Source organism: Cynoglossus semilaevis, chromosome 7 (assembly GCF_000523025.1).
Source record: "Cynoglossus semilaevis isolate Cse_v1.0 chromosome 7, Cse_v1.0, whole genome shotgun sequence".
Taxonomy (NCBI): Eukaryota; Metazoa; Chordata; class Actinopteri; order Pleuronectiformes; family Cynoglossidae; genus Cynoglossus; species Cynoglossus semilaevis.
Window position 1 is genome coordinate 4,948,232 of NC_024313.1, and position 24,211 is coordinate 4,972,442.

Here is a 24,211-nt window from a genome sequence, read left to right on the forward strand (position 1 = left end):
GCTGTTGTTGTTCCAGGAGCTCATCAAGTCATTATTTGATTAAGTCCAATTTTACAATCTCTGCTGCTGCTGCTGCTGCTGGAGAGATAATATTCATTCTTTCAATCAATTACAATTTGAGGAACTTAAATACAGGGAACACAACTCTGGTCTCTGCGTTCACAATAATAATTGTAATAATAATATTAGAATGAATAAATAATAATAATAATAATATAAAACAGGTGAACACAGATAACTGGATCTTATTTGCGGTCTGACTCTGCTAAAACCGTACCTTTAACAACACCTCGGGGAGGAATACAGTTTTCACCGCTTCCCTCCTCCTTCATTTGGGCCCGACTCTAATAAATATGTCAGTAAATTCAGCCATCACTGCAGCGGTGCCAGAGCGCATTATCAGTCTTGGGCACCGAGGTGTGTCACACTACAGCTCGACCTCATAAGAGAGAGTGGGTTTGGAATAAATACGCGCGCTGATCCACCTGGAATGGGCCGCGATAAGAGCAGTCGGTGTTAACCAGCACGTTTCCCGTGCACCTCATCACAGTCTTCCTTTTACAAACACGCGTTTCTTTAATGTCCCTGCCTGTTTTTCCAGCCTGCATGTGCGTTCGTGTGTGTGTATATGTGTATGTGTGTGTATGTGTGTGTGTGTGTGTGCGCGCGCGCGCGCGGAGGTGGCAACAAGGGGAGCCGAGGCCAAATCAGCCACAGGCCAGTGAGGGGAGCAGGGGGCCGGGACACCTGCTTTGGAAAAGACACTCCAAACACACAGACTTTGCTGACTTCGTTACAATTCGTTGGTCCTAATAAAAATACACTTGCTTTGCGACATGGAAAAGAGACTCGCCTTTTTCCTTTTTGGCACCTGGCAGTAGCAGGAATATGGAAAATAAGATTTCTGGTTAAGTACTTTAGGATCCTGTTTGTGGAATTAAAAAAAGAAAAAAAGAAGACAAAAGAATGATGTAGAGAAAAGGCGTGTGCGTAAAGACTGGTGTTGAAAGTACAAATGTTTTATTTCTGTCAGTCGACAGATGTGCAGGAAAAATACAAATCTATTTACCCATAATAATAATAATAATAAGAACAAAAAAAGTATAATTAGATAAATAGCAGAAAAATAGCCGCTGCTTTAATGAAGAGATCTATTTGTCGTGTTTGATCCCTGCGTAAAGTTGAACCGTTGGCGACGCAGTTCTGAGACCTTATGATCCAGGAATCGGTTTCCATGAGATAAATTGAATATTTTCTACATGAAAATAATTAAAATCAGACAAAAGAAGATTTGACAAATACTCTGATCATATGTACCTGTTGTGCAGGTTTAACTATTCGGACAGCGTTGAAACGGGTTTTCATTTGCGCAGGTGTAAACTATGAAACTATTCTTCAGTATTTGATAAATCAGCAGCATTAAACTGGTTCATGTGACAGGATCAAGTGTCAAAGTGCGCAGAGCGCGGCTGTGTCACAGGTGCACACACACACACACACACACAAGTTCTCCAAAAAAGGAGAGAAAGAATGGAACAATTCACTACAAAATTATTTTTTCCGCATTCGTAAAAACGCAAATATTAATCCTGTGTTTGAATTTACTGTCGGCTTCATCCAATAATAATAATAATAATTTCTGGCTAAACATTTTTACGCACGGGAATCTGTCAGTGGCAGCAGGTTGTGGATCCAAGGAACAGGTTTTCACGAAGATCCGCGGAGTTCCACAAAAAAAATTAAAAAGTCTCCCGTGGATCAAGGATATTCCAAAAGAAAGATGAGAAATTGCGCCGCTGCTTTAATTGATGCTCATAGATGAAAATTCTAGTGGTTAGTGATGAGTAAAAAGTGTGCGTGACACAAATCTCCAAACACCAAAGTGAGTCTAAATATTTGTTGGATTTTTATTTTAAAAAAAATAAAGCGATTCTTTAACCTTAACAGAGACGATTTGAAGAACTTATTTGTAGAACCACAAAGTTTTAATGGATGTCAATGCATTTTATTGACTCCTGTAGTCGTAATAAAGCGGCATTAAAGAAGTGTGGACGCAGATCGTTAGCGCTGTGAAATATAATAACATATTTCATAATGGAAGTCTGTAGACTTTATTTACAGGACTCACTCACTCACTGCTGCTGCTCGTTATAAAATCGACTTGTTATTTCCCCGGTGCTTTTTTTTTTTTTTTTTTTTTTGCTCTTTAAAGTTCAAAGATACTACAGATGTCTTAAAAATCGATTTAAAATAATACTTTTTTAAATTGTACTTTTTTTCAATTAAAGTTAAAAAATAAAATCAAGCGGCAACAAATGAATGAATGAACGAGGACACAGCACATCATCGTGCGTTATCTTCTGGACTAAGTGGTGTCATGTCCACCGTCCTTACTGCCACGGCCGTCGCTTTGAAAAGAAAGAGATTAGTAAAGAGTTCTGTTTCCTTTTTCCATCCATCCTTCTCTTTCCCCTCTCTCTCTCTCTCTCTCTCTCCTCTCTCTCTCTCAGTCTCAGTCTCTGGTCAAGTTCAGTGCGCTCTTCCCTGGACCGGACGGACGCCTCTTATTGGTAGGTTGCGACAGTTACATCACGGCGCTCATGACGCGCACGTCTTCCTGTTTCCTTCAGCCGCGTCTTAAAGTGAATCTTAGTGGCGGAGGAGCGCTTCAGCATCCACAGCTCTGCATCCAGTGCGCCTCGGAGACGCACGAGCTCAGCGTCGCTCTCTCGCTCTTTCTTTCTGTCTCTAACACTCACTTTCTATGTCTCTCGCTCTCTCAGTCACAGCAGGGCACCGAGGGGAGACACCGACGCGCGAGAAGAACAACTCTTCCCATCTTCTGTCTTTTGCCCATTTTCTTCCTTTCGCTCGCGTCGCTGACTTTCTCCCTCGCGGTCCTCCTCCTCCTGCGACAAGGTCTCGGCTCTCAGCGGCAGAACGCGCTCCGTTCCATCCACATTATCCCCGTCTTTTGGCCGCAGGAGTCCAGTTTGTGCTCCCTCTCTCCATTTAAAGGGTAAGTACCCTTGTTCTGGCTCATACCTCCCTCTCTGCTTCTTGTTTTTGTTGTGTCGCCCGAGCACAGTGGGGCAAAAAGCCCCCAGACAGACGTTGTTAGGGGTAAATAAAACATTCTTCTCATCAAACCATCACGTCGACTCTCTGTAGGTCACAGTCGGCTCTGTTTGGTTCCTCTCTCCTCTCTGTGAGGTTGGAGTTCGTGTGCGCAGAGCTGCGCTTTTTTTCCCGAAGAGTGATTTGCGGACAGTAAAAAAAAAATAGCCCAGCCTTCCTCATCAAAGCGCAGATCAAGTTGATTTGTAACTTTGTGGAATAAGTTAACGCAGCCTTTCCTCAACTTCCAGTACGATTTTACATGTTTCTTGTGTTTTTTGATTGCATATGAAAGTTGAAAAACATCTTCGCCTTCATCCTAAGGAGTAATATTATTTAAATACATGAAAATAATGTTTTTTAATCATTGACGCAGGCAATTTTTGGAACACTTCACATCCAGTTTTTTCTTTTTTCTTTTGTATTTGGTGATAGAGTTGTTTGCCAACTCTTTCACGGACAGCTGTGACAAAAGAACTGCTGGTGTATTGTTGGAAGTGAGAGTCTCCAATGGGGTTTAGTGCCTCAGTCTGTGCTGTGGCAGCCAGAGAGACAGTAAAGGGCAGTTTTACAGACTCACAGAGCAGAAGTTCACATATAATGGATCACCCAGCGAGCTTCCTTTTTTTTTTTCTTTAAGGTCACTAAATCATTTGCTGAAAGATTTAACTTGATTAAATTATAAGTATATAAGTAAGTCAAAAAATTAATTTAAAAAATATATATTGTAAAGAATCTAGGTGTTTTACACTATTAGTGTAATGGTTTTTGTGAAGTAAAATTGTTTCTTAAAAATATGAAAAAAGATGGACAAATCCAATCAGAATTTGTGCATCGTATTTACCACCTTATGTACACAAATAAGGAGCTTGCCATTATTGCCATGATTAAACTTACATTTTATTAGCAATATCTATCGCAACAGAAAAACTTTAGTAAACAATGATTAAACTTACATTCTTTTAGCGATATCTATCGCAACAGAAAAACTTTAGTTCCTTTTTATTTCATAAATAAAGGCCATTTTGATATATTTTGCTTAAAAAGTGTCTTCTTGTAGACAAAGTTTGTAACAGAGAAACACTGTGATTGTTATTTGTTGACATGCTATTTGGGCTTTTTGTGAGTGAAGCGTTTTGGCATGGATGTTAGAGACGCACAGTGATCATGTGTGTTGTAGATGATTAAAAGGTGTTTTGGGAGAAGGAAAAAAAGAAAGAGAGAGAGAGAGAGAGAGACTGGGAGAGAGGAAGAGAGAGAGAATGGGTAATACAAGACAGGTGCACAGTCAGAAAAGACAGGTGCCATGGTGACTATTTCAAGCCCTTTGTTAAGATCCCAGGGCAATCAAATCAGTTTTTTTTTCCTTGAGATGTATCACCTTGTCTGTACGGCTGTCAAGACGTGGGCCAAAGCTATTTATCAGAGGGTTTTATTTTAGAATTCTACTGCTACATGATGCCTTTTAAGGAGTTTGAGTCAATTCGGCCGATGACAAAGTAATTTGGACTGTTCTGATTTCCACAAACTGGTAATTTACTCAAAGTTGATCTGTGAGCAAATGTCTGAGTAGTTTTGTTCCACGGCGTTGAACTGCACAGTGTCACAGTTACGCGTGTTTGCCTGTTGTTTTTTAACGCGTCTGGAGCCGCTTAATTTTGTGAAACTATCAGTTCACACTGTGACCGTGTAAGAAAACGTCAGCTTTAGAAAAAAAGACCAAATTTAGTTGTTGAGCCTAAGTTGTGATTTTATTATCAGCTGCCGTGACTTCCCACATGAGCTGAGCCTGTTCTATTTATCTGAGTTATATTCATACCGTGCATTAAATAATTTATTTAATTCATATAAATCACATATTTTTAGATTTTAAACAGTTTTTAAAGCCTGAAAATTATGTTTCGTTTTTTTTTTTACATTTCAGATTTCTTTTCCGATGGTCTGTGCTTTCTGAGAAGGCAAAAAGGCACAAGCAAAATATTGCACTACTATAAAACAATTATGCTGCAAATTGTTAAAGTATATTTTATTTTTAACTGATAAATAATAAGGTTTAACTGAAATTCCAGAGAAAATCCTTGTGGAATCTGAGATTCTGCCACCAGTTATAAAGCATTATTCACGCAGGCCTGTGGTTGTGACAAAACGTTTTGCTTTCAGATGGGCATTAGGATTTTTTTTTTTTTTTTTTTTTGTAGAAATGCTTTAAGTTGCTCCTTGCCAGGGGTGACCCTTTTGACCCATTCATTTGAGCAGAATTAACTGCCCTTGCCAGATGAAAAGACAAACAAAAACACACAAGTGAGCTCACGCTGGCACCAAAATCAATAGGCTTATTTTGCGTTTCTTTTGTGTGTCACTCTCCTCACTGCTCAGGATATGATGGCCATATTGATAAATGTGTGCGAGGCATTTTTTCCCCGTTTTTTTAAATTTAACATGTCATATGGCTTAAAAAAAACCCCAATATTAATGTGACCTAATTTAGGGGAAAGAAGGATTATTTTACACCGTCTTGTTAACAGAATATGCAGTTTTGAAGACAACATTAATCACCTTTTAATTTTTCTTAATTACAAGAGTTAGTCTATCATTTGCTGGCTCACACTATACAAACAGGGAAATGAGGACAAGTACTTAACTAATTATCATAATTTTATGCAGCTTTGTGTTTCATGGGAACTGGTTCAGTGTCGCACGGCGTGTAACAGGGGACAGGATAAAATGTAGGACTTTGCCCTGGAATGTAGAGCCAAGGCCTAATTCTGACCCCCATGTCGCCCGCTCCCTTCAGCCCTGTGTCATCAGACTTTACTTTCCAAATGTATTCCTACATGTCTGTCTTTAATTAAAGATAGAAATGAAAGAGAAAAAGGTCTCACCGCCTGGCATGAGAAAAACAACACTTTTTTCAACACGTTTTTCTGTCTGTACTATCAACAAATTCAGTTATGATCAGACTGTGTTTATTCTATTCAATTCTTTCAAGGCTTTCAGTGAACACTACTGCAAATGTCAGTAAATGACTTGACCTAAGTGAACACTACACCTCTAGAAATCAAGTCTAAAAATATGTTTAAATGAGTCACGCATCAATTTGTTTTACCCACAGGTATTCAGAGGTATTAATCAAAGCGGACTGGGTTTATGGGATATGGCCCAATAGCAGGAGCCCGTGATGCCGGACCATGACAGCGACTCCTTTCTGAACAGACAGACCAAGCGAAGACGTGTGGACATTGGTGTAAAGAGGACCGTGGGTAGCACTGCCTCCGCAGCAGCAGCAGCCACAACAGTGACCACAGATAGCATTGCTCGCGCCAAAGCTGCCATTTTCAGTGCCATGAACTCTCTGAGTTCCCACTCTCACCACGGACCAGACACAGACTCCATGGAGTGCTCTGTGGTGCAGCCACATGGTGACAGCGAGTCCAAGTCCAATGTACTGAGAAAGCTACTGAAGAGGGCTAACTCATACGAAGACACAATGATGCCCTTTCCTGGCACCACCATCATCTCTCAGCTTCTCAAAAACAACATGGCAAAAAATGGAGGAGGGCCGGAGAGGTTGGAAAGAGGAGACAGAGGTGACAGGGTAGAATCAGGCTTTCCTGGATCAGGGCTCTCAAATGCAAGCTCAGATCCTCCTCATGAGGACGCATGCAGTAACTCATCTCAAGGAAGCACTCCTCAAGAGTGCCTGTCCCCATTTGGCCGCCCTCCTGGCCTGGCCACTTTTGACATTGAACGCCTCAACGATGAACACCTGCGTGCCAAACGGGCCCGGGTGGAGAACATTATACGAGGCATGAGCCATTCCCCTAGTGTGGTGGTGCCTGCTATTTCCCGGCACGAACGTGACCATGAGATGGACAGGGAGCGGGAGATGGAGCTCAACTGTCCACCTCCTCAGTCTCAGCAACAGGCCCCCAGCAGTCCAAGGGGAGGCGAGGTGTGCAGCAGCAACAGCAGCAGTCGAGAGAACAAACGTAAACAGCGTTTGCCGCAGCAGCAACAGCAGAGCTTCACTCAGTTGGTCTGCCAGAGGAAGGAACAAAAGCAGGAGGAGCGGCGACAGCTGAAGCTGCAGCTGGAGGACATGCAGAAACAGTTACGTCAGCTGCAGGAGAAGTTCTTTCAGATCTATGACTCAACCGATGACTCAGAACATACAGACCTCCACAACGACCTTCTCAATGACATAGGAAACATGTCTGAGGACAGCCCAACCAGGTCTGACACTGGCGGTGACGACCGGGGTGGAGATGACTTGCGCTCGGACAATGAGGTGTCTGACCTGGACCCAGGCCATTTTCTGAGCAGGGCACGAGCATTGCTTCAAGAGCAGGATTTGCTGGCTGATGGAGAAAAGCCAAGGAGAGAGGGGAACAGCCGCAGCAAAGCTCAAGGAGGTCCAGGCTCCTCCATGCATACTGAAGGAAAACACCTGGCAGAAACACTGAAGCAAGAACTCAACTCAGCCATGACCCATGTAGTGGACACAGTGGTCAAAGTGTTCGCTAAACCTCCTCGCCCTACACCTCAGCAGGCCTTCCCCCCACTTTCCATACCTCCAGACAGATTCCCTCCTACTGTCAACGGCAACAACCCTAATTTCCACACCACCAACCAGAGGCTGCAATGTTTCGGCGATGTCATCATTCCCAATCCACTTGACACCTTTGCCAGCATGCCTGGGATGCCAGGACCCACTAATGACCAAACAGAAGCGTTGCCCTTGGTTGTCAGGAAGACCCCCAGTGACCACCATCACCACCACCAGTCCTCAGCTGTGGGCGCTCACGGCGGTCACCACCACCCAGCCCTACACCCATCTTCTCTCTCAGCCTCCATGGGTTTCAGTCCCCCATCATTCAGACACCCATTTCCACTGCCCCTCATGGGCTACCCTTTCCAGAGTTCACTGGGTGCACCCGCGGGTGTTTACCCAGGAAAGGATCGATCTTCTCCAGACTCCATGGACCTGTCCCGGGAGACCACCAGCCTGAGGACAAAGATGGCTTCAGGTCACCACCTGGGGCACCACCATCGCTCTTGTTCACCAGCCCACCCTGGCAGCACAGCAGAGAGTCTGTCCCTGTCCCTCATCAAGTCTGAGTGCAGTGATCTCCCGGACATGGCTGACATCTCACCATACTCAAGCAGCAATGTATCCTTTAAAGTAATGTTGTGTTTTTGGCCAGGCCTCACAGAAATAACTGAATATGTGTGTGGCCAGCGTTCCGTTGAGATTATCTCCTGTTTAAGTTGGCCAGGAAAACTCTTCACAAAGTATTACCCTACAGACACAAGTGAAGAACATCACATCTGAAGCACAAATACTTAAAATTCTAATCTTCTAGGGCTTTTTGAAGCAGAAGAAGCAACAAAACTGTTGATGAATCACTTCTACTCCCACTGCTGTTCTCTGCTCCACTGTTGTATTGTTTTATTTATTTTTAAATGTGTAACGCTTCCTTCTCACCGTTCTTCCATCCATCTTCAGTCCGGAGAGCTTTTAACCGCTCTCTTGTCACATATCACTTACTCATGAAGATTTGGTCCCCAAGACATTTACTGTCCCAGTTCTTTTTTTTTAAAGTCAAAAGTGACCTGAAAGAACAAGGATGTAGATAGCATCCTGAAACTTGGCAGACAATGGTGTTATATGGCCTCTCTTATAGTTTAACCCCAGTGTGCCCCAATCATGCCCTGCAAAAAAAAGAGGTTATCCCCTGAGGGAGGCTCAGATTAAGGCCCCTGGGGACTAAGGACTAGTAGCCTAAACAGACCCATTCAACTCCTTCTCTTCTTGCCCATACCTCCTTGCCACTAAGTATAGAAGACCTGTTAACCTCCATGAAAGTTTGATTTGTGTCACACAGGCAGTCCTCAGACAACCTTCTTTTCAATTCATTAAAATTCATTACATGCTCAAGAGACTAATCCTTTAACTTGGAGGTGGACATGAGTTCAAAACATGTGAATATTGAACCTTAGGATTTCCCATTTTCTCTCTTCTTGTGTTTCACCTGAGCGCTTTTCCTCATTGCGCGTATGTGTTTGTGTTGTCTTTGTGTGTTCATGTCACAGAAGGTTCGCCTGAGGACTTGGTAAAGGTGTATATTTATGATTGCTTGTGTTTTCTCTTGTGTTCCTCTTATCATCCATCGCTGTTGTAAAAAGCCCACAATCATTGTCGTTTCTTTTCTCTTTTTTTCATTTCATAAAGATCTGTCAACAGCCCGGGGGGCCCTTTGGCTGTTGCTTGGCAGCCAAATACTTCTTTTTTTGTTTTCCCTCCCTGCACGCCCCCCCCTCCTCCCTGCCTTTTCTTTGAAGCGGACGTTAACAGGTGTTTGCAGCGAGCTGTTTATCTTTCATTACCTTGCCTTGTCTTGTCTTCTGACCCAAGGGTGAACGCTTTCCAGAGATCCATAATCCTTTGCTTCTATGAGTTCCCGATGGAGGGATGAAAAGGGAAGAAAGGGGAGAGAGAAAGAGAGAGAGAGAGAGACATATACAGAATTAGAAAAGTAAAAACATTCAGACAATAACCACATGCACCAGATGCCACGGCTGTCATTGTAAGATTTTAAAATTCATGGCATTCGCTGTTACAATTTAATAAGTAAAATGCATAATAAAGTAACATGAATGCACCTTTACTTATCAGGAAAAAGACAACTTCCCAGTGGTTTAACTGAAATTTTAAATTCAACAGATCTTTGTGGCTATATTAAAAATCACCGTAGCTGCTAAACTGTTCTCAATCATCCCTGTCTGGTTTTGTTTTTGTGATGTAAGAATAGATGGATATAGATATGGATAGATAGATTTTATATATTTTTTTTATAAACCTCTAGCATCACACCCCGAGTCAGACACCTTCCGTGGTGTACATAGGTTTACTTGTTGTCAGCTGTGTGGTAGAACAGATGCCCTCCATCAATTTCCTCATTTGTTCTCACACAGACTCCAAATCTTCTTGTCTTTACACCTGGAACTTGGAAGTGGAACAGATAATTTCCTCCCATGACTTTGGGCTTTGGGGAAGTGCTGTTGGAAGGGTGATGTCTTGTCAGATGTAGCAGGCAAACAGTGGGCCAGCTGGTATGAGCGCACCATCATGACAAAATAATAGCCTTGCAAGCCACCCTTAAGTCCAATCACAATTACATTTGCAAGCTGTGAACGAACTACAAATGAAAATGTCTCATCAGGAGGTGTGAAGCTCCCTAACAGTCGTCTGAAGGGAAGTGAAATGGCCTTTATGGCTGTAGAGTTAATGTCTTGGTTTTCTTTTAGCAATGATTAATTATTTCAGTTAAACAAAGAAAGCAATTTTGATCCATGTGACAAAATATGAACAATTTACTGCCTTCAGTATACGTTCATTGTCACCACAGCAAAAAAAAAAAAAAATCACTCTTTGCCTCAGTGCAGAGAGCTGTCTTTTTCTGTCTCTGTCTCTGTCTGAGGAGCCATTGTATTCCCTCCACTTGGAGCAGATGGTAAGGTCTGGAGAGTGAAGTGCTGCTCTTTTGGCCAGGCCTGACAGAGTAGCACCAGTCTGCCAGGGTTTCCCCCACAAGACCCTTCCTGCGTACACAACTAAGTCTCTCTTCCTCCCTCTCTTTCAGTGAATCAGACAAAGTAGACAGGGTCTTTAAGGAGCCAGCCCGGTGTGGTGCAGCATTTGCTGGCTTTGCCATGTAACCCTGAGGCCAAGGGCAATCCAATCTAGCAGCTGATGCCTTCCGTCTACTCTATAGTTACAGCTACATCTGGACACTTGACTGATTTTAACGATCACAGCCTCCCCATAGATCACAGACAGAAGTCAAAGGCAATGTATTTTGTCCACTCAAGTGTAAACAATCTTCATGAAAACTTGAGTTGCATCTTTTCTGTGATTAACCGGCCTGTCTAGCTTCTTGTTGGATGAGCCTCAGGTTTTTACCGTGTAGCCCACCCACCCCAACCCTGTTCCCTTTCAATGTCTTATCCTCCAGATTGATATTATCAGATGCATTATACGGCCGTTAATTCACCGTGGAAATGGCTTGGGCCGGTCGGTGTCGCAGATGTGTTTCAGTCCCCCATCTCGGGCTGAGGCCAAAGCCTTAGAGCCCCTCTTTTCCTTTTCCTCCTCCTTCTTTTGCTCCTCCAAGGGTTTGGCAGCAGCAGCAGCAGAGGGGCTGTGGGGTAGGGGTGGAGCAGAGGGAGGAGGAGGGGGATGTAATTGAAGGTTGGAACCATACTTTCCCTCAAGGTGCCCCCATGAGCCCATCTCCATCCTCTGTGCTGTTCAATCCAGGCGATCCATTAGGAGGACAAGGCCTCTGACACGTATTTGAATATGGCCTGTGTGAGTGTGGGAAGGTTTCCTGTGCTGCTGGGGCCAGTGTTAGCTTCTATCTCCTAAACCTTGTTTTTTTCACTGATATGAAGCCAACATTAGACAGTCATATTCTGGCTTGGCATGTGTTGTCGCCAACCCATTAGGCCTTCTTGCCTGTCACTGGTGTTAACTGCAGTCTTTGTGTGTGATATGCAAATATATCCTTTTTGCTTCTTCCTTTTTTGGGGGGGTGGAGGTGAGCGCAGGGTGTAGGCAAAGGCGTTTGCTTACTTTGACTGTGAAATGAGCCTCCTTATGTAAAAGCATCGGTTGTAGTGCTGGTCAGGACTATATTTACCATGACGCTCTTGCACCTGATACGGACAATGCTAATTGCAAGCAAATGGTCTTTACACTGGTGCGATGTCTTCAGCCCTCCTCCCATCTCCCCCTTTCCAAATCTCTCATCACACGTCCATGCCTGCCACAACATTTGTTTTCCTTTCATCTCCTCTTTCCTTCTTGCCCAGTACACGGACAAATATTCACAAGACTAGAGTCTGGTTAAAATACATATTTTTCCTACATTTGTTTTTCCACTTTTTCCTGTTGATTTCCTTAACAGTAGTTTTTTTGCAGATTCAGGAGGGTCTTTCCCCCAATCACCTAAAGAAGGCAAAACTCATGTTTTTCTACACACGCTACCCGAGTTCAAATATGCTGAAGATGTTCTTCGCTGATGTCAAGGTGAGTGAACACTAGTGTTGCCTACAAAATATATGTTTTTATTATTCTAATGAAAATTCCATGAATTTTCAACTTCAACACAGTTTGTGTGTCATTATCAGTGTCTTGTAGTAGTACTTCTGGCTGTGAATTAAACTAGAAACAAGTTATTACACTGTCGCTGTGACCAATGTGCTCAAAATGTCATCATAAGTGTAAATCAACATCATCCGTCTTAACAAGAACTCAGTGCATGTCCAGTTATTACAAAAAATAATAATATCCACACTGGTGGCTGACCAAGTTTACAGTACACTTCTTCACATTTCATCATTACACAATCTTTAAGCTAGAGGAAACTTTAGATTCCATATGACCGCTGAGCAGTGAAACACAAAGCCATGATGTCACCAAGCAACAGATTTTTTCTTGCACACTGCAACGGCACTAAATACAGAGAGGGATTTATTTGGAGCGGCTGCTTTCACAACCAACAGAAACAACTCTTCCTGTGTTTTCTCGTGCACATGAGAAAATGTAAAAGCATATGAATAATATATATATTAAGAAGGAGGCCAGAAACAGAGGGCTGGAGGAGAGAAGTGCAAAACAGATTTGGTTTAGTAATCTAGAAAGGGAGGAGCTTTAATTACACTGCATTTCTAATGAAGGAAGTTTACAAAACAAAGCGCAACTTGTAGGCTGTACAAAAAACAAAAAACAACAAAATGCTCGTTGTTGAGTTGGCAACTGTCTGGGATGTGCTTGTTTTTGTGTCTCTGTTCCTCTCAGACCATACGGAAGGGTAAACACGGTGACAGATCCAGGCCATCTTATTCTAATCAGGAGATAAAGGTTCTCTTTTCTCACAGCTGCCCCCTCATGGAAGCAGTCATAGCCAACCTTCTGGGGCGAGGCTCGCATGATTACGATTGGATGGCTTTATTGGTTGGGAAAATACTTTTCTAAACTGTAGTTATTTTTTATTTTTACAAAAGTTGTCATTTTTCATACTGTTATGATAGTTTCAGAGTATACCATCAATTATTTATAGGGAGAGTATCCAGAGTATACCATCAATTATTTATAGGGTTTTTCTTCACCTAATTCCATCAATTAACCATTGCGAAGGAGCCCCACCCCCTAATGAATGGCCCCATCAGATACTTAAACAGGGTCAATCCATTAGGGGGGATTATGAGTCACATTAGTTTGTTTTTGTTTTTATGGTGAACAATGGACTCAAGCTGTAAGTTAGTAGACATGTATGGGAATGAGACTGATTATCTAATTAGATTCAGCCTCTTAGCAAATGACACAAAAGTCTTGAAGGATAATCAGGTCTCGGCTACTGTCAGGAACCTAATGAACGTGGGAAGTGGGTGACCCCCAACAACTGGGGGGGTGATGAAGCTGGTTTTCTCCTTGATTAAGTTCCTTTCATGGTGATTCTGACTTTCCTCGGTGACTTTTGGTGTTTTTAAACTGTTTTGACAAATGCGTTAAAATAGCACTGTTGTACTGTCGCGCCCACAGTATCACCGCATCATCAGTCCCGATTGGTGGTTTGAATTGTGCAATTATATTGAAGTGCAGAGACTATAGGCTCTGGCATTGAAAGTGCCGTATATTGTGTGATTATGATTGTTTAACACCAAGCCAAATCATTAGGGAATACTGTCTTTCTATGGTTCTTTTAATGAGACAAATTGTAGATTAGTGGTGATGCTGTATGGGATTGTTGAGGTCAGGAGGTCGTTCCCCTTTTCTACATGTCATTCCTGTTGTTTTTTTTTTCTTTTCTGCTGATGGTGTGCCCCTGCTGTGTTAGGTAAAAAATAGAAGCCGAATTATTTTGAGTCACGCAACAAAAGATCGCTTTCCAGGCCAGCTTTTTGTGCACTTGGCCAATAGGCTGCCAGAGATTATCTCCCACAATTCACCTCTGTAAAAACAGGAAATGTTGGAGAGCCATGATGACAGTGAAGGGGCTTAGGGGAGAGGAGGGGATAGAGAACAGGAGAGAGGCCTATACAGTCTTCTCTGTCTTTTCTTATTATACAAAAAAGTCCATTTTTATTTTGACCATATGAATCACCTGCTAATTCTTCAATTATTTTCCTCTGTGCCACAGTGTAGTAACTAAGACAAAAGGTTTTTCAGATGCTTCTTGTTTGACCACGGATAATTGAGTGTTTTTCTATTTCTGGACCGGAGTACAGTTTGTCTCTGTCCATGAGCAGAACGTGTGTGTGTGTGTGTGTGTTTATACCACTTTTTTATCTTGCACTGTTAGCACTAAGCTCTGACCTTTCACAGGCTCTTGAGTGTGAGTGTGAGAAACATGCTCTGGTTGTCTCTCTCTCATCTGCCTCTCAGCGAGACGTACATGACAAACATGCGCGCGCGCACACACACCATACTCTCTTAAACATCCTGCTTAAATGGAGTGCGTAGAATCACACTCACACACGCGCTTTCTTCACTGCGTATCATGTCTGTGCTGACTGACCCCTGCCAGCTCCGATTAAGGAGCTGTAGTGACGAGCTTCTTTGAACCGGTTCCTTCCTTTTACACTGAAAGCACTCGTCCTTAGCTGTTATTAGGGGTGGGGGCTCTGTCCCCCTACCAGCAACTTAATGAAGCAAGGCTTTTTGGCAAAACCAAAAGCCTTGCTTTCATTAAGTCCCAGTTTGTTTTAATGCAGCAGATACAGATGTAATGTATTTTACCTGTGTGTACCTTTAAATACACCTTAGTGTACATTGTGCTACTCACTCTAAATACACCAGCTGTAATACGTCTTCTCCTCAGCCGTCCGTATAATAAAGCAATTCTGGTCCAAGTGACAATTCTATCCGTCACTCAGCTCCACTGACACCAAAGGTCTCCTGCATGAGCGATGGCAACTCTTTACTGACTTTAATCTCAGTATGCACCTCTTAGATGCATGTACACACACACAGACACACACGTATATAAATCTAAAAAACTGTAAAACACACAGTCTGATCTCACACATAAAGAACCAATAACTTAAGTGTAAAACTGTATTTGTGGTGAAACTGTGGGCTACGAGGTGCATGTTTTTAAGTACAGACCCGTGTAGCCCATGTATCTGTGTCAGTAGATTGTTTGTTTGACACTCCGATGTCACGACCTCAGCTTGCTGACTGCTCACGTTCCAATCCCCCCCACAAGCAAAGCGCCATTGTCCGACAGCGCTGACCTGCACCCGTCCCTCTTCTCCCCAGCCCTCTCCTCCCTCCCTCCATCCCTCGTTTCCCCATTTATGCTAACCCTGCACTTTAGGACTCCGCCCCCCCCCCTACACACACCCTCCCAAACCTCTGTCAAACAATGTCAGGTCGACTTTTTCTTCTCCGTTCTGCCATTATGTCATCACTCCAGGAAGGCGCAGCCCTCCGCTCCAGCCCCCGGCCCACCTCGGCACAGCGTCTTCTCACTTTCCTTACAACCTTCCTGTTCTGCTGCCACTCCGTCTTAACATTATGTGCGGCCATGTGTCTGTGTTTTCACCACACCAGATCGCGGAGGGTGTGCATGATTTTTTGTGTGTGTGTCGGACAATAGCTGAAGCCTAATCTCCATGTCAAAACCACTCTGCCTCCCCAGCGAGCAGTCCGCTCAGCATTTAGTAGTGTTTTGTCCGTCCATTCTTCTAGCATCACAAAAAAGAGAGGGGGTGGGGGGTGGTTAAAGGCCTATGTGTGTCTGTGTCTGTGTGAATGAAGGGCATGGAAGATTGATGGCGGCATCAACAATTTCAGGGTGACACAGTTTACAATATTTGTTAGTAAGTCAGCAAATTGGATTCACAGTAACGTGAACATTATGTCCTCATCTTTAAATCTATGTTGACTGGACCAAGACAGATCCCGAGGTCTTTATCTAGTGGATTTTTAACGTTTAGACAGTGTGTTTTTCACTGCAGGGACCTGAGTCGGAACAAGCCGAGAGTCCTAATAGGTTTACCTCGCCCATTGAATCCAGCCGAGCAGCCCAGATCAGATAGCCACAGCCTTCTATGCTGCCCTCAGTCTCTGCGTCTTTTTTTTTCTCACTTTCTTTTTTCCCCCCATTTTGCTCCTTTTCTATCAATCCTGGTTGATGCAGAGAGGGGGAGGAGAATCAGGGTGTAATTGGTGAACAGGGTTAAGTACATGTTTGAGCCCCCTGCGGGCCGGGGCGCTTCAGATGATGACTTAATCGTTTTTCTGGTCAATTATGTGTTTGCGGTCTTGCCCCGACCCCCTCCTTTTCACCTCTGCCTCCACTCCTAGGGTTATGATAGGGGGGAGGTCTTCTCTCAGAGGGGAAGATGAACCACTCACTTTCACAACCCCCTCCCAAACTGCGCGGTGTCTAACACCACGTCTTTATTATCTTCTCTTCCTCTTTTGTTCAGTACTTTTTAAGTCATCACCTCATATCACTCTGCCATGATGTAAAATCACTGCCTCACATTCTTACACTTTCTTTCTCTGCATCCAAAGGTGTGTTGTGTTTTTAGAAGTGACTTCTTCATTTAACAAGAACACAAAGTTTCAATTCTTATTTTGAATAAAACACAATAAATCCTGGAACATTTTCTAACGCCACATCTTCTGATTCTTTCCCCAGTTTAATCGCTGCATAACCTCCCAGCTGATCAAGTGGTTCAGTAACTTCAGGGAGTTCTATTACATCCAGATGGAGAAATTCGCCCGTCAGTCCATCAACGACGGGGTCACCGGAGCCGACGAGTTGACCGTTAGCCGCGACTGTGAGCTTTTCCGGGCCTTAAACATGCACTACAACAAGGCCAACGACTTTGAGGTAAACACCAGCAACACAAAACTACCTTCAGGCTGTGTATTTTTAAAAACAGTTAATTTTTGTTGTGTGAGGAGCTAATTTTACCACATGACATGGTAGGGGAGGGGACACTTGTCCCTGTGTACACTTGGTGCGAGTGTCTCAAGCCAAAAATGCTTGTTTCAGCCTTGCACCATTATATTTTGAGGTTTTAACTATAGAGATTTAAAGTAGAATTGTATTTCTGACTTGTACAACACCATGAAACAGTCCACATCCAACTACTGTACAGCCGCGCCACATCAACACATTTACAGCTATCACTTCAAACGTTTTTTCAAAACACTAATTCCTAACAACAGAATAAAAAAATGACAAGACAGTGAATTCCTTCCTCTGTGACACAAATATCAAAAATATTTTAAAAAAATAATGTAATTCGAGCAGCTGGCCAGCCTCACACAATAATTCCATGCCCTCCAAGGTGGGCTGCTCCCCACTTTGGTAATCACTGGTCTAAAGTGTGCGGACCCCGGACGTAGAGACAAGAGAGAAACTCTGATCTAATGAGGAAGAAAACCGTACAGATACCTGGTGTTGTTTTGTTTTTCTTCCTCACTTCTCAGTTCCCCTAAGTGTGTGTGTGTGCGTGTGGTTCTGTGTGTGTGTTTGGAGAAACTCTAATTTTACTTCCCCCTCCTGATTTACCTATCACCTGCGGTGAGGTGTTAATGTGCGTGTGACCGTCTTCCAGTCCATTGTTTCTCAGCAGGCAACTTCACCTTTAATACGTTACCACTTTTCATACTTCTCCTTTTGCCACCTTGTTGTCTGTATGTGTGTCTGCACGTGTGTGTGTGTGTGTAACATTTCAGCCAACACTCTCAATGTCAGCTGACAATAGGCCTTTTAAAGACTTGTGTTAAGAAGGACCTGGTGTGATCCGGATGCGTGTGTGTGTGTGTGTGTGTGTGGTAAAGAGATTGAATCTGTGTGCATCGGTGTATGTGTGTGTGTGTGAGAGTGTTTTGTTGGTGCTGCATTTCCCAGTGTCCTGTTCACCTCGAAGGGTACAGCCGTCCCTTGGACCGGCCTGGCATGCTGGCAAAGCACTTCTCTGTTGTGAGTGAGTGTGTGTGTGAGTGTGTGTGTGAGTGTGTGTCACTTGGAGGGGGAAAAATCTCACTGTTATCAAGGTTAAGCGTCCTACTGTTTTAGTGAGAGAAAGAGGGGGAAGAGGGAGATGGATAGATAGGAGATGGGGGTGAGAGCTTGGAGACAAAAGAGAAAGTGATGAAGGGAGGGAGGAAGGGAGTCAAGGGAGAAAAAAAAGGGAGAAAGAAGGGTAGAAGGAGAGAGAGGTTGTAAGAGAGATGACGTACAGGAGGGAAGTGCCCTTGCGAGCAGTGGGAGTTTTGCAGGCGCTCACATTTAAAGTGCTTCACTCTTTCTCTCCCTTTCTGTCAATGTCTCTCTGTCCGTTATTTGTCCACTGGGGCTCCTATCTACACACACACACACACACACACTCAGAGAGACATGCAGACACACACTTTTCCTCACATCCATCTTCAGTTCTCTTCAGGGAGGCTTAGAACGACTCTGGCAGGCAGGAGCACTTGTATATATGAGTTCTCAATCAGCTCAGTCCATCAAGAGCAACCAAGAAAAAAAAATGGCACCATTTTTATTTTCCTGCTCAGATGATACAGGAACAACCACATCAACACCACAGCGAGATGTCTGCACTAATTAAGAGCCATTCTCAATGTTTGATTTTTTTTTACATTAAAAATAATAGAGACATCACTTAAGACCAGAGACGGAGGGTCAGTGGCCTGGAGTCGGTGTCGTTCTCTCAGTTTCTGTCTCCGTTTCCTCTCTCTGTCTCTCAACCTGCTTTCTGTTTCCATATCAAATTATGCCCTGTTTATGGTAAATCACCTGACACCCACAACAGGAAATGAAGTCCCTTTTGGGAAGTATTCCTATAGAATAAATGTATAGATTCACAAATTCAAGCCAACAGACGTCCTTGCATCAGAGGTGGTATAGAAAAATGACATTCAAGAGGACGTGTACTGTAGAACGCAATACTGTGTACTGGATACTGATATTAAATTCTCTCACAGAGGTTTTTTTTTATTTGAAATAACATGCCATATTGTGCATGTGTTACAGGCGTATATATTCATTAGGGTTTAAGATAGAATACAAGTTAGAATGTTGTTGATTAGCCCTTGGTTTAGACAATATAATGTCAAAATAAAATGTTGATGCAAAAAAGAAATTTCTGATATTTTCAACTACACTCATCTCTTAAATCAACTTAAGGTTGATTTCTGAAAAATATTCAACTTGATACGATTAAGAGAGACAATGAGAGTCACCGAAGTCTCAGCAACTTGCAAAAACTATAGATGTAAATAGAGGGCAACCTCACTGCAGCCGCATACACAAATACACAAATTTTCAAGAATGATTTTTCCAGATCTTTACTATAGATGTAAACAGAGGGCAACCTCACTGCAGCCGCACCACCGTACACCTTACTGATAATGATACACACATTTTCAAGAATGATTTTTCCAGATCTTGGGCCACATCTCTAACATCACCATAACTGCCTCTGCATGATGTTGAGGGTCACACAAATAGGGTTTCAAAGCAGAAGAATTGGTCAAATTTCAAGCTTGATGCAGACGTAGTAGTACAAGTCAATCAAGTCAATCTAACAAATTAAGTTTTGATTACAAAATCTATATTTTGAGTAATTTAACCCTACAAAAACCCCTGAGTATGACAGGTTTGTCTGAACGGCAACGACGCTCCATCCACGTCTGGAGCATAAATTTCTTGTCACACCTCAGACAAGACAGTCATTCTTTTTTTTCTTCTGGCACCAGGAAGCTACTGTTAAAAAAAGGCTTAAGGGGAACAGACTATTTGCATACATAAAAATTTGCAAGAAGGCACACACTGAGGTAAAAAGAGCGAGACAGGCCAGGTGAATAAGTCTTCTGTTGGTGGAGGAACAGTGGTGGTGGAGGAACCAGTGTGGAGGAGGGAGCGAGTGAAGGTGTTTTGCATATTAAGTTTTTTTTTGTTTTGTTTTGTTTTTTGCTGGGCAGGTGTCTGAGAGATAGAGAAGCTGATTAGAGTTTAACACAAGGAAAATTTGCCCAGCCATGCAAATTTAACCCCCCCCCAACAAACCAACTGCCTTAGTGAGCAGGAAGACTCTGTTTTTGTGTTAACGTGTGTGTCATGTGTGTTTGTGAGTGTGCGTGCGTGGGTTGTGTATTTTGTTGCTGTTTGATGTTTGTGTGGGTACGATGTGTATTAAATATGTACATGGGCAAAATTGTTGTTTTAGGTGTGTGTGTGAGAGAAAGAGAGAGAGAGCGAGTGTGTGTGTGTGTGTGTGTGTGTGTGAGTCATAGACGTAATGCAGTGATGGAAAGTACTGAATGTGTATCAGGATGGCCCCAAGGCTCTTCTCTGTGGATCTCTCCCCTTTTCTCCTCCACCTATTCTTCCACCTCCTCCTCCTCCTCCTCCATCTCTTCCACTTCCTCCTCTGCCTACCTGCACTGACACTTGAAACAGGAGCCTACGCAGATTCAGCAAAGCACACACACATAGAACACACACTTACTTTCAGACACATACACACTCACACTGTAGAGACACAGTAGGTTTTCTCTTTGCCAGTTTCTGCATCATCAAAGTTCCATCCACCTTGGTGGCGTCTTTGGAATGAATATGTCCTCTGTATCCCTGATGAAACACACACACACACACACATATATCTATGGCCTTTCTTGTTTGATGCTAATCTGCTCTGTCACTGTTCTGGACTAATACGCTCCCCGTCTGCCTCGCAGCTCCTCTTTTGTGGCGATTGTTTTCCCTTTTCCATTTTGTGTCCCTTCCCTCTCACACTCCCTCCTTCTTTCTCTCTTCCTTCAGTTCTTTCACTCTTTCATCCTTCTCTTTTGCATGTCTTCCGTTAACCACCCCGCCTCCTCACTTCTCTCCCCATTAGGAAGTTCTAATGGCATAATTGTCGCATTCCTTCTGGCACAATGAACACCAGCATTAATTAAAGAGCTTGCTGTTAATTACCTAGACCCTGTCGATCGGCCGTCCTCCTCCCTCAAGCCCCCTCCCATCTCCCCCTCATTCCTTTCTTCTTCACTTCTCATTCTCTCCGTCCATCACCATCAAAGTCTTCCTAAACACGACCCGTCTCCCATAGCCTTGACTTTGAGCAGAAAAAGGGCTTTCATGTGAGGGCTCAAGTGAAAATTCTCGAAAGTGTCTTTTTACTTTCCAGTAACCTACCTCCCCCAAACCCCCCACCCCTCCATACCCACCCCGTCCGTCTTTGAACCTTCAATGACAACACACATCATCTTTCATAAGACAGGAATGTGTGCGACCTGGTAATTGGCTGTAGTTGGTGAGGGTGAAAGGGAAGAGAGGGAACAGAGGTGGGTTCTGATAAAAAGATTTGGGGAACTCTCAGATTTCCATATGACAGACCAGGCCAAGTCTCCTCTGTCAGTGAACTCTCCTCTTAGAAAAGACACACCCAGAAGATAAGCAGAAAAACGCACACCTCAGTGGTAGCGCAGCACAACCCTACTGCTGGTTTAAACCAACTTTTCAGATCAGATCGAAGTCTGTGTGAAGCACCAAGTGGCTGCTCGACAAGACATTTGTCATCTCAGAGTATCGAGAGACAGCATACTTTCTTAAGTATGATTACAAATACCTGAACGAAGTATCGGGCCAGATGATACCCATACCAGTACTGGTCAAACCACATGACATTTGACTGTCTCCTAAACATTCAGTCATGTCATCTATCAAGTGTCCTCTCGCATCAGCTGCTCTCTCTCTCCTCCAGAAAAAAAAAATCTGCGACCCTTGGTGTCCCTCGTCCTCTTTTGTCCATCCATTTGTCTTTCTTCTCTACAAATGAACACACCCCATAAACACACGCACATTTCCACATTCTCACTTTTAAAAGAAAACTTTTCACAGTTTAACTTTTCTGCTCCAAGTCCCTGTTTCCTCTCCCTCCTCTCCTCTCATGTTTTCCTTTCCTTTCCTCCCTCTTCATCCTGATGTCTCTTCTTTTCCCTCCTTCCTGCTCTCTCACTGTATCTTCATCCATTACCAGAGCCACAGAGAGCCGAGAGCAGATGCTGTCTGTCCAACCGCCATGCCCCACAGTATTGTGTGCTTCACCTCTCCTTCCCCCTCCCTCCCTTGCTGCTCCTCTTCATGTCCCTCTTGGGTCTCCATTTGCTCTCCACCCGGAGAATCTAATGTCTGTTTTCTCCTCCTGCTGCTTTTCCCCTTCATGTCTTCTACCTCCTTTATTCCAGGTCTATATATTTTGTTTGGTTTGCCATCACAAAGGACACAGTGTGTCTAATGTGTGAGTGGGTGTGGCTTGTGTCACTGACCTGGCTTCGACCTCAGGGAATTGGGGGTGAAAAGGTCATGGCTGTTGTGCAGGATGCACAAGCAGAGAGGCAGATAGGAACTCGTAAAAACCCAACTAAATACTACAAACACACACACACACACACACAAGGTAGTTCTGTTCTAGAGGCTTAAGGGCTTATAAGAAGTATCTGTCATAGTCAAGTCATGGCTTTCTGTCATGATGAATTCATATGTTTGGTGGACTTTAAAAGTCATTAAAAGGTTTGATCAGAATTCATATTAAACAACTACACAGTTGTCAGAGAAACCAGCAATTAATTCAACAACAAACAAGGCCACGTCTCCTCAAACATAGAGGTAAATGTGCATTTCAATATAAATAAAACCCAGCTGGAAAAAAAAATTAACCACATCCTCTCAGACCTCAACTGTGTAATGAGCATTGCGTCTCGTTTTGTTCCAATTCTCCTGGTGAGAAGGGTCAGAAGAAATAATGGAGAACAGAATTATCAGTGAATGGCTGGGGGCCATTGAGGACCCCCAGTTTGACGCAGACTGACAGGCCTTTTCTTCAGTGCACCTGTACATACGAATGTGTGTCTACGAGTGCGCTGATAAAATGACACGAGCTCCAGCTGTCACAGGAAATCACTTATAATAAAGTTAAAAACCTGACACTCCCAAAACACACAGAAGTACACAAATACTGAACGTCCTCTCACCGCATCCACCGAACACTTAGTTTGTCCAAGTTCCTACCAGCCCCCGCTCCAACATCACCCTCCTCTGCGCTCCTTCTCCCCCCTTCCCCTCCCCCCTCCTCTGCCGCCTGTCCCTTGTCACCTTGTGAGGGGCAGCCTGCTCCGTGGCACAGCTGCTGATTATGTCATTATTTCTGGACCATTTTGGTCTCCCTCCTTGTGTGTGTGTGTGTGTGTGTGCCTAATGAAGCGTGGCATAAGGACTCCTGCCAGAATGACCAGGGTGTGCATCAGAGCTGCAGATGTGTCTAAGCGACTCCCCAATTCACACACACACGTACAAAACACACACATTCTCTTGTAGCTTCTGCTGTTAGCACTTTACGTCGACTCCCATTAATCTTTACAGCCTAACCAGAACTTCAGCCCGCAGCCGAAACACTGCAGGATAACGCCTGAGCCTAACCTTTGACCTAAATATAATTCACATTCTTTAATAGGAGCCTAAGACCAGGTTCAGTCTAATCTGGACCAGTTTTTTTATCCCTGTTGGGACGACTGGTAATAAGTACTGAGTCTCAAAGTGGTCCTGATAAGAAGCAACGAGAAGTACACACACACATACACACACATATGTCTCTATTGTCCACAGGAGGCACGACTCCTTTGTGGCTAACATTTTTCAAGGACCTTGACCTCCTCAAACACCAGCCCCTCAAACCTTTAAAACATGTCCTTCGCTATAAATGTAATGTTTTTATTATCAGTACCTCCGTTCTGAAACATACATTCCCTTCTTGTCTATACAGTACGGGGTTATACCTTGACCACACACACTAAAGTCTGACTCCTTAAATCCAATCTGCAGTTTATTATTTTTCTTTCCTCTCCTGCCAGGCTTTTCCATCTCCTCCTCTCCACTCATCCATCTTCCATCCTCCTTCAGGCAGCAGCTCCTTGCCCTCCATCCTTTATTAGTATCTGCCCGCCTACCCGCACCCTCCTTCCTTTTACTATTCAATTCTTCCCCTACCCCTCCTC

At 43.5% G+C, this 24,211-nt stretch overlaps 1 protein-coding gene and 1 long non-coding RNA gene across 3 annotated transcripts in view; one reads left to right on the forward strand and one right to left on the reverse strand.

Moving 5' to 3' along the window:
- Positions 1-24,211, reverse strand: part of LOC103380834 (uncharacterized) — an 82,359-nt gene that overhangs the window by 33,185 nt on the left and 24,963 nt on the right. The window contains exon 3 of one of the 2 annotated variants that reach the window (XR_521722.3): positions 9,505-9,568. This is a non-coding gene — a long non-coding RNA (uncharacterized LOC103380834). Of the gene's footprint in view, positions 1-277; positions 2,178-9,504; positions 9,569-24,211 lie in introns of those variants that run through there. The other variant, XR_003050160.1, reaches the window with a different exon arrangement.
- prox1a (prospero homeobox 1a) overlaps positions 2,210-24,211 on the forward strand; it is a 31,947-nt gene continuing 9,945 nt past the window's right edge. Inside the window, exons 1-4 of the mRNA XM_008312944.3 lie at positions 2,210-3,019; positions 6,230-8,287; positions 12,101-12,208; positions 16,833-17,027. Coding sequence (XP_008311166.1) covers positions 6,296-8,287; positions 12,101-12,208; positions 16,833-17,027 — 2,295 coding nt within the window. The 5' untranslated portion in view covers positions 2,210-3,019; positions 6,230-6,295. The remainder of the gene's footprint in view (positions 3,020-6,229; positions 8,288-12,100; positions 12,209-16,832; positions 17,028-24,211) is intronic.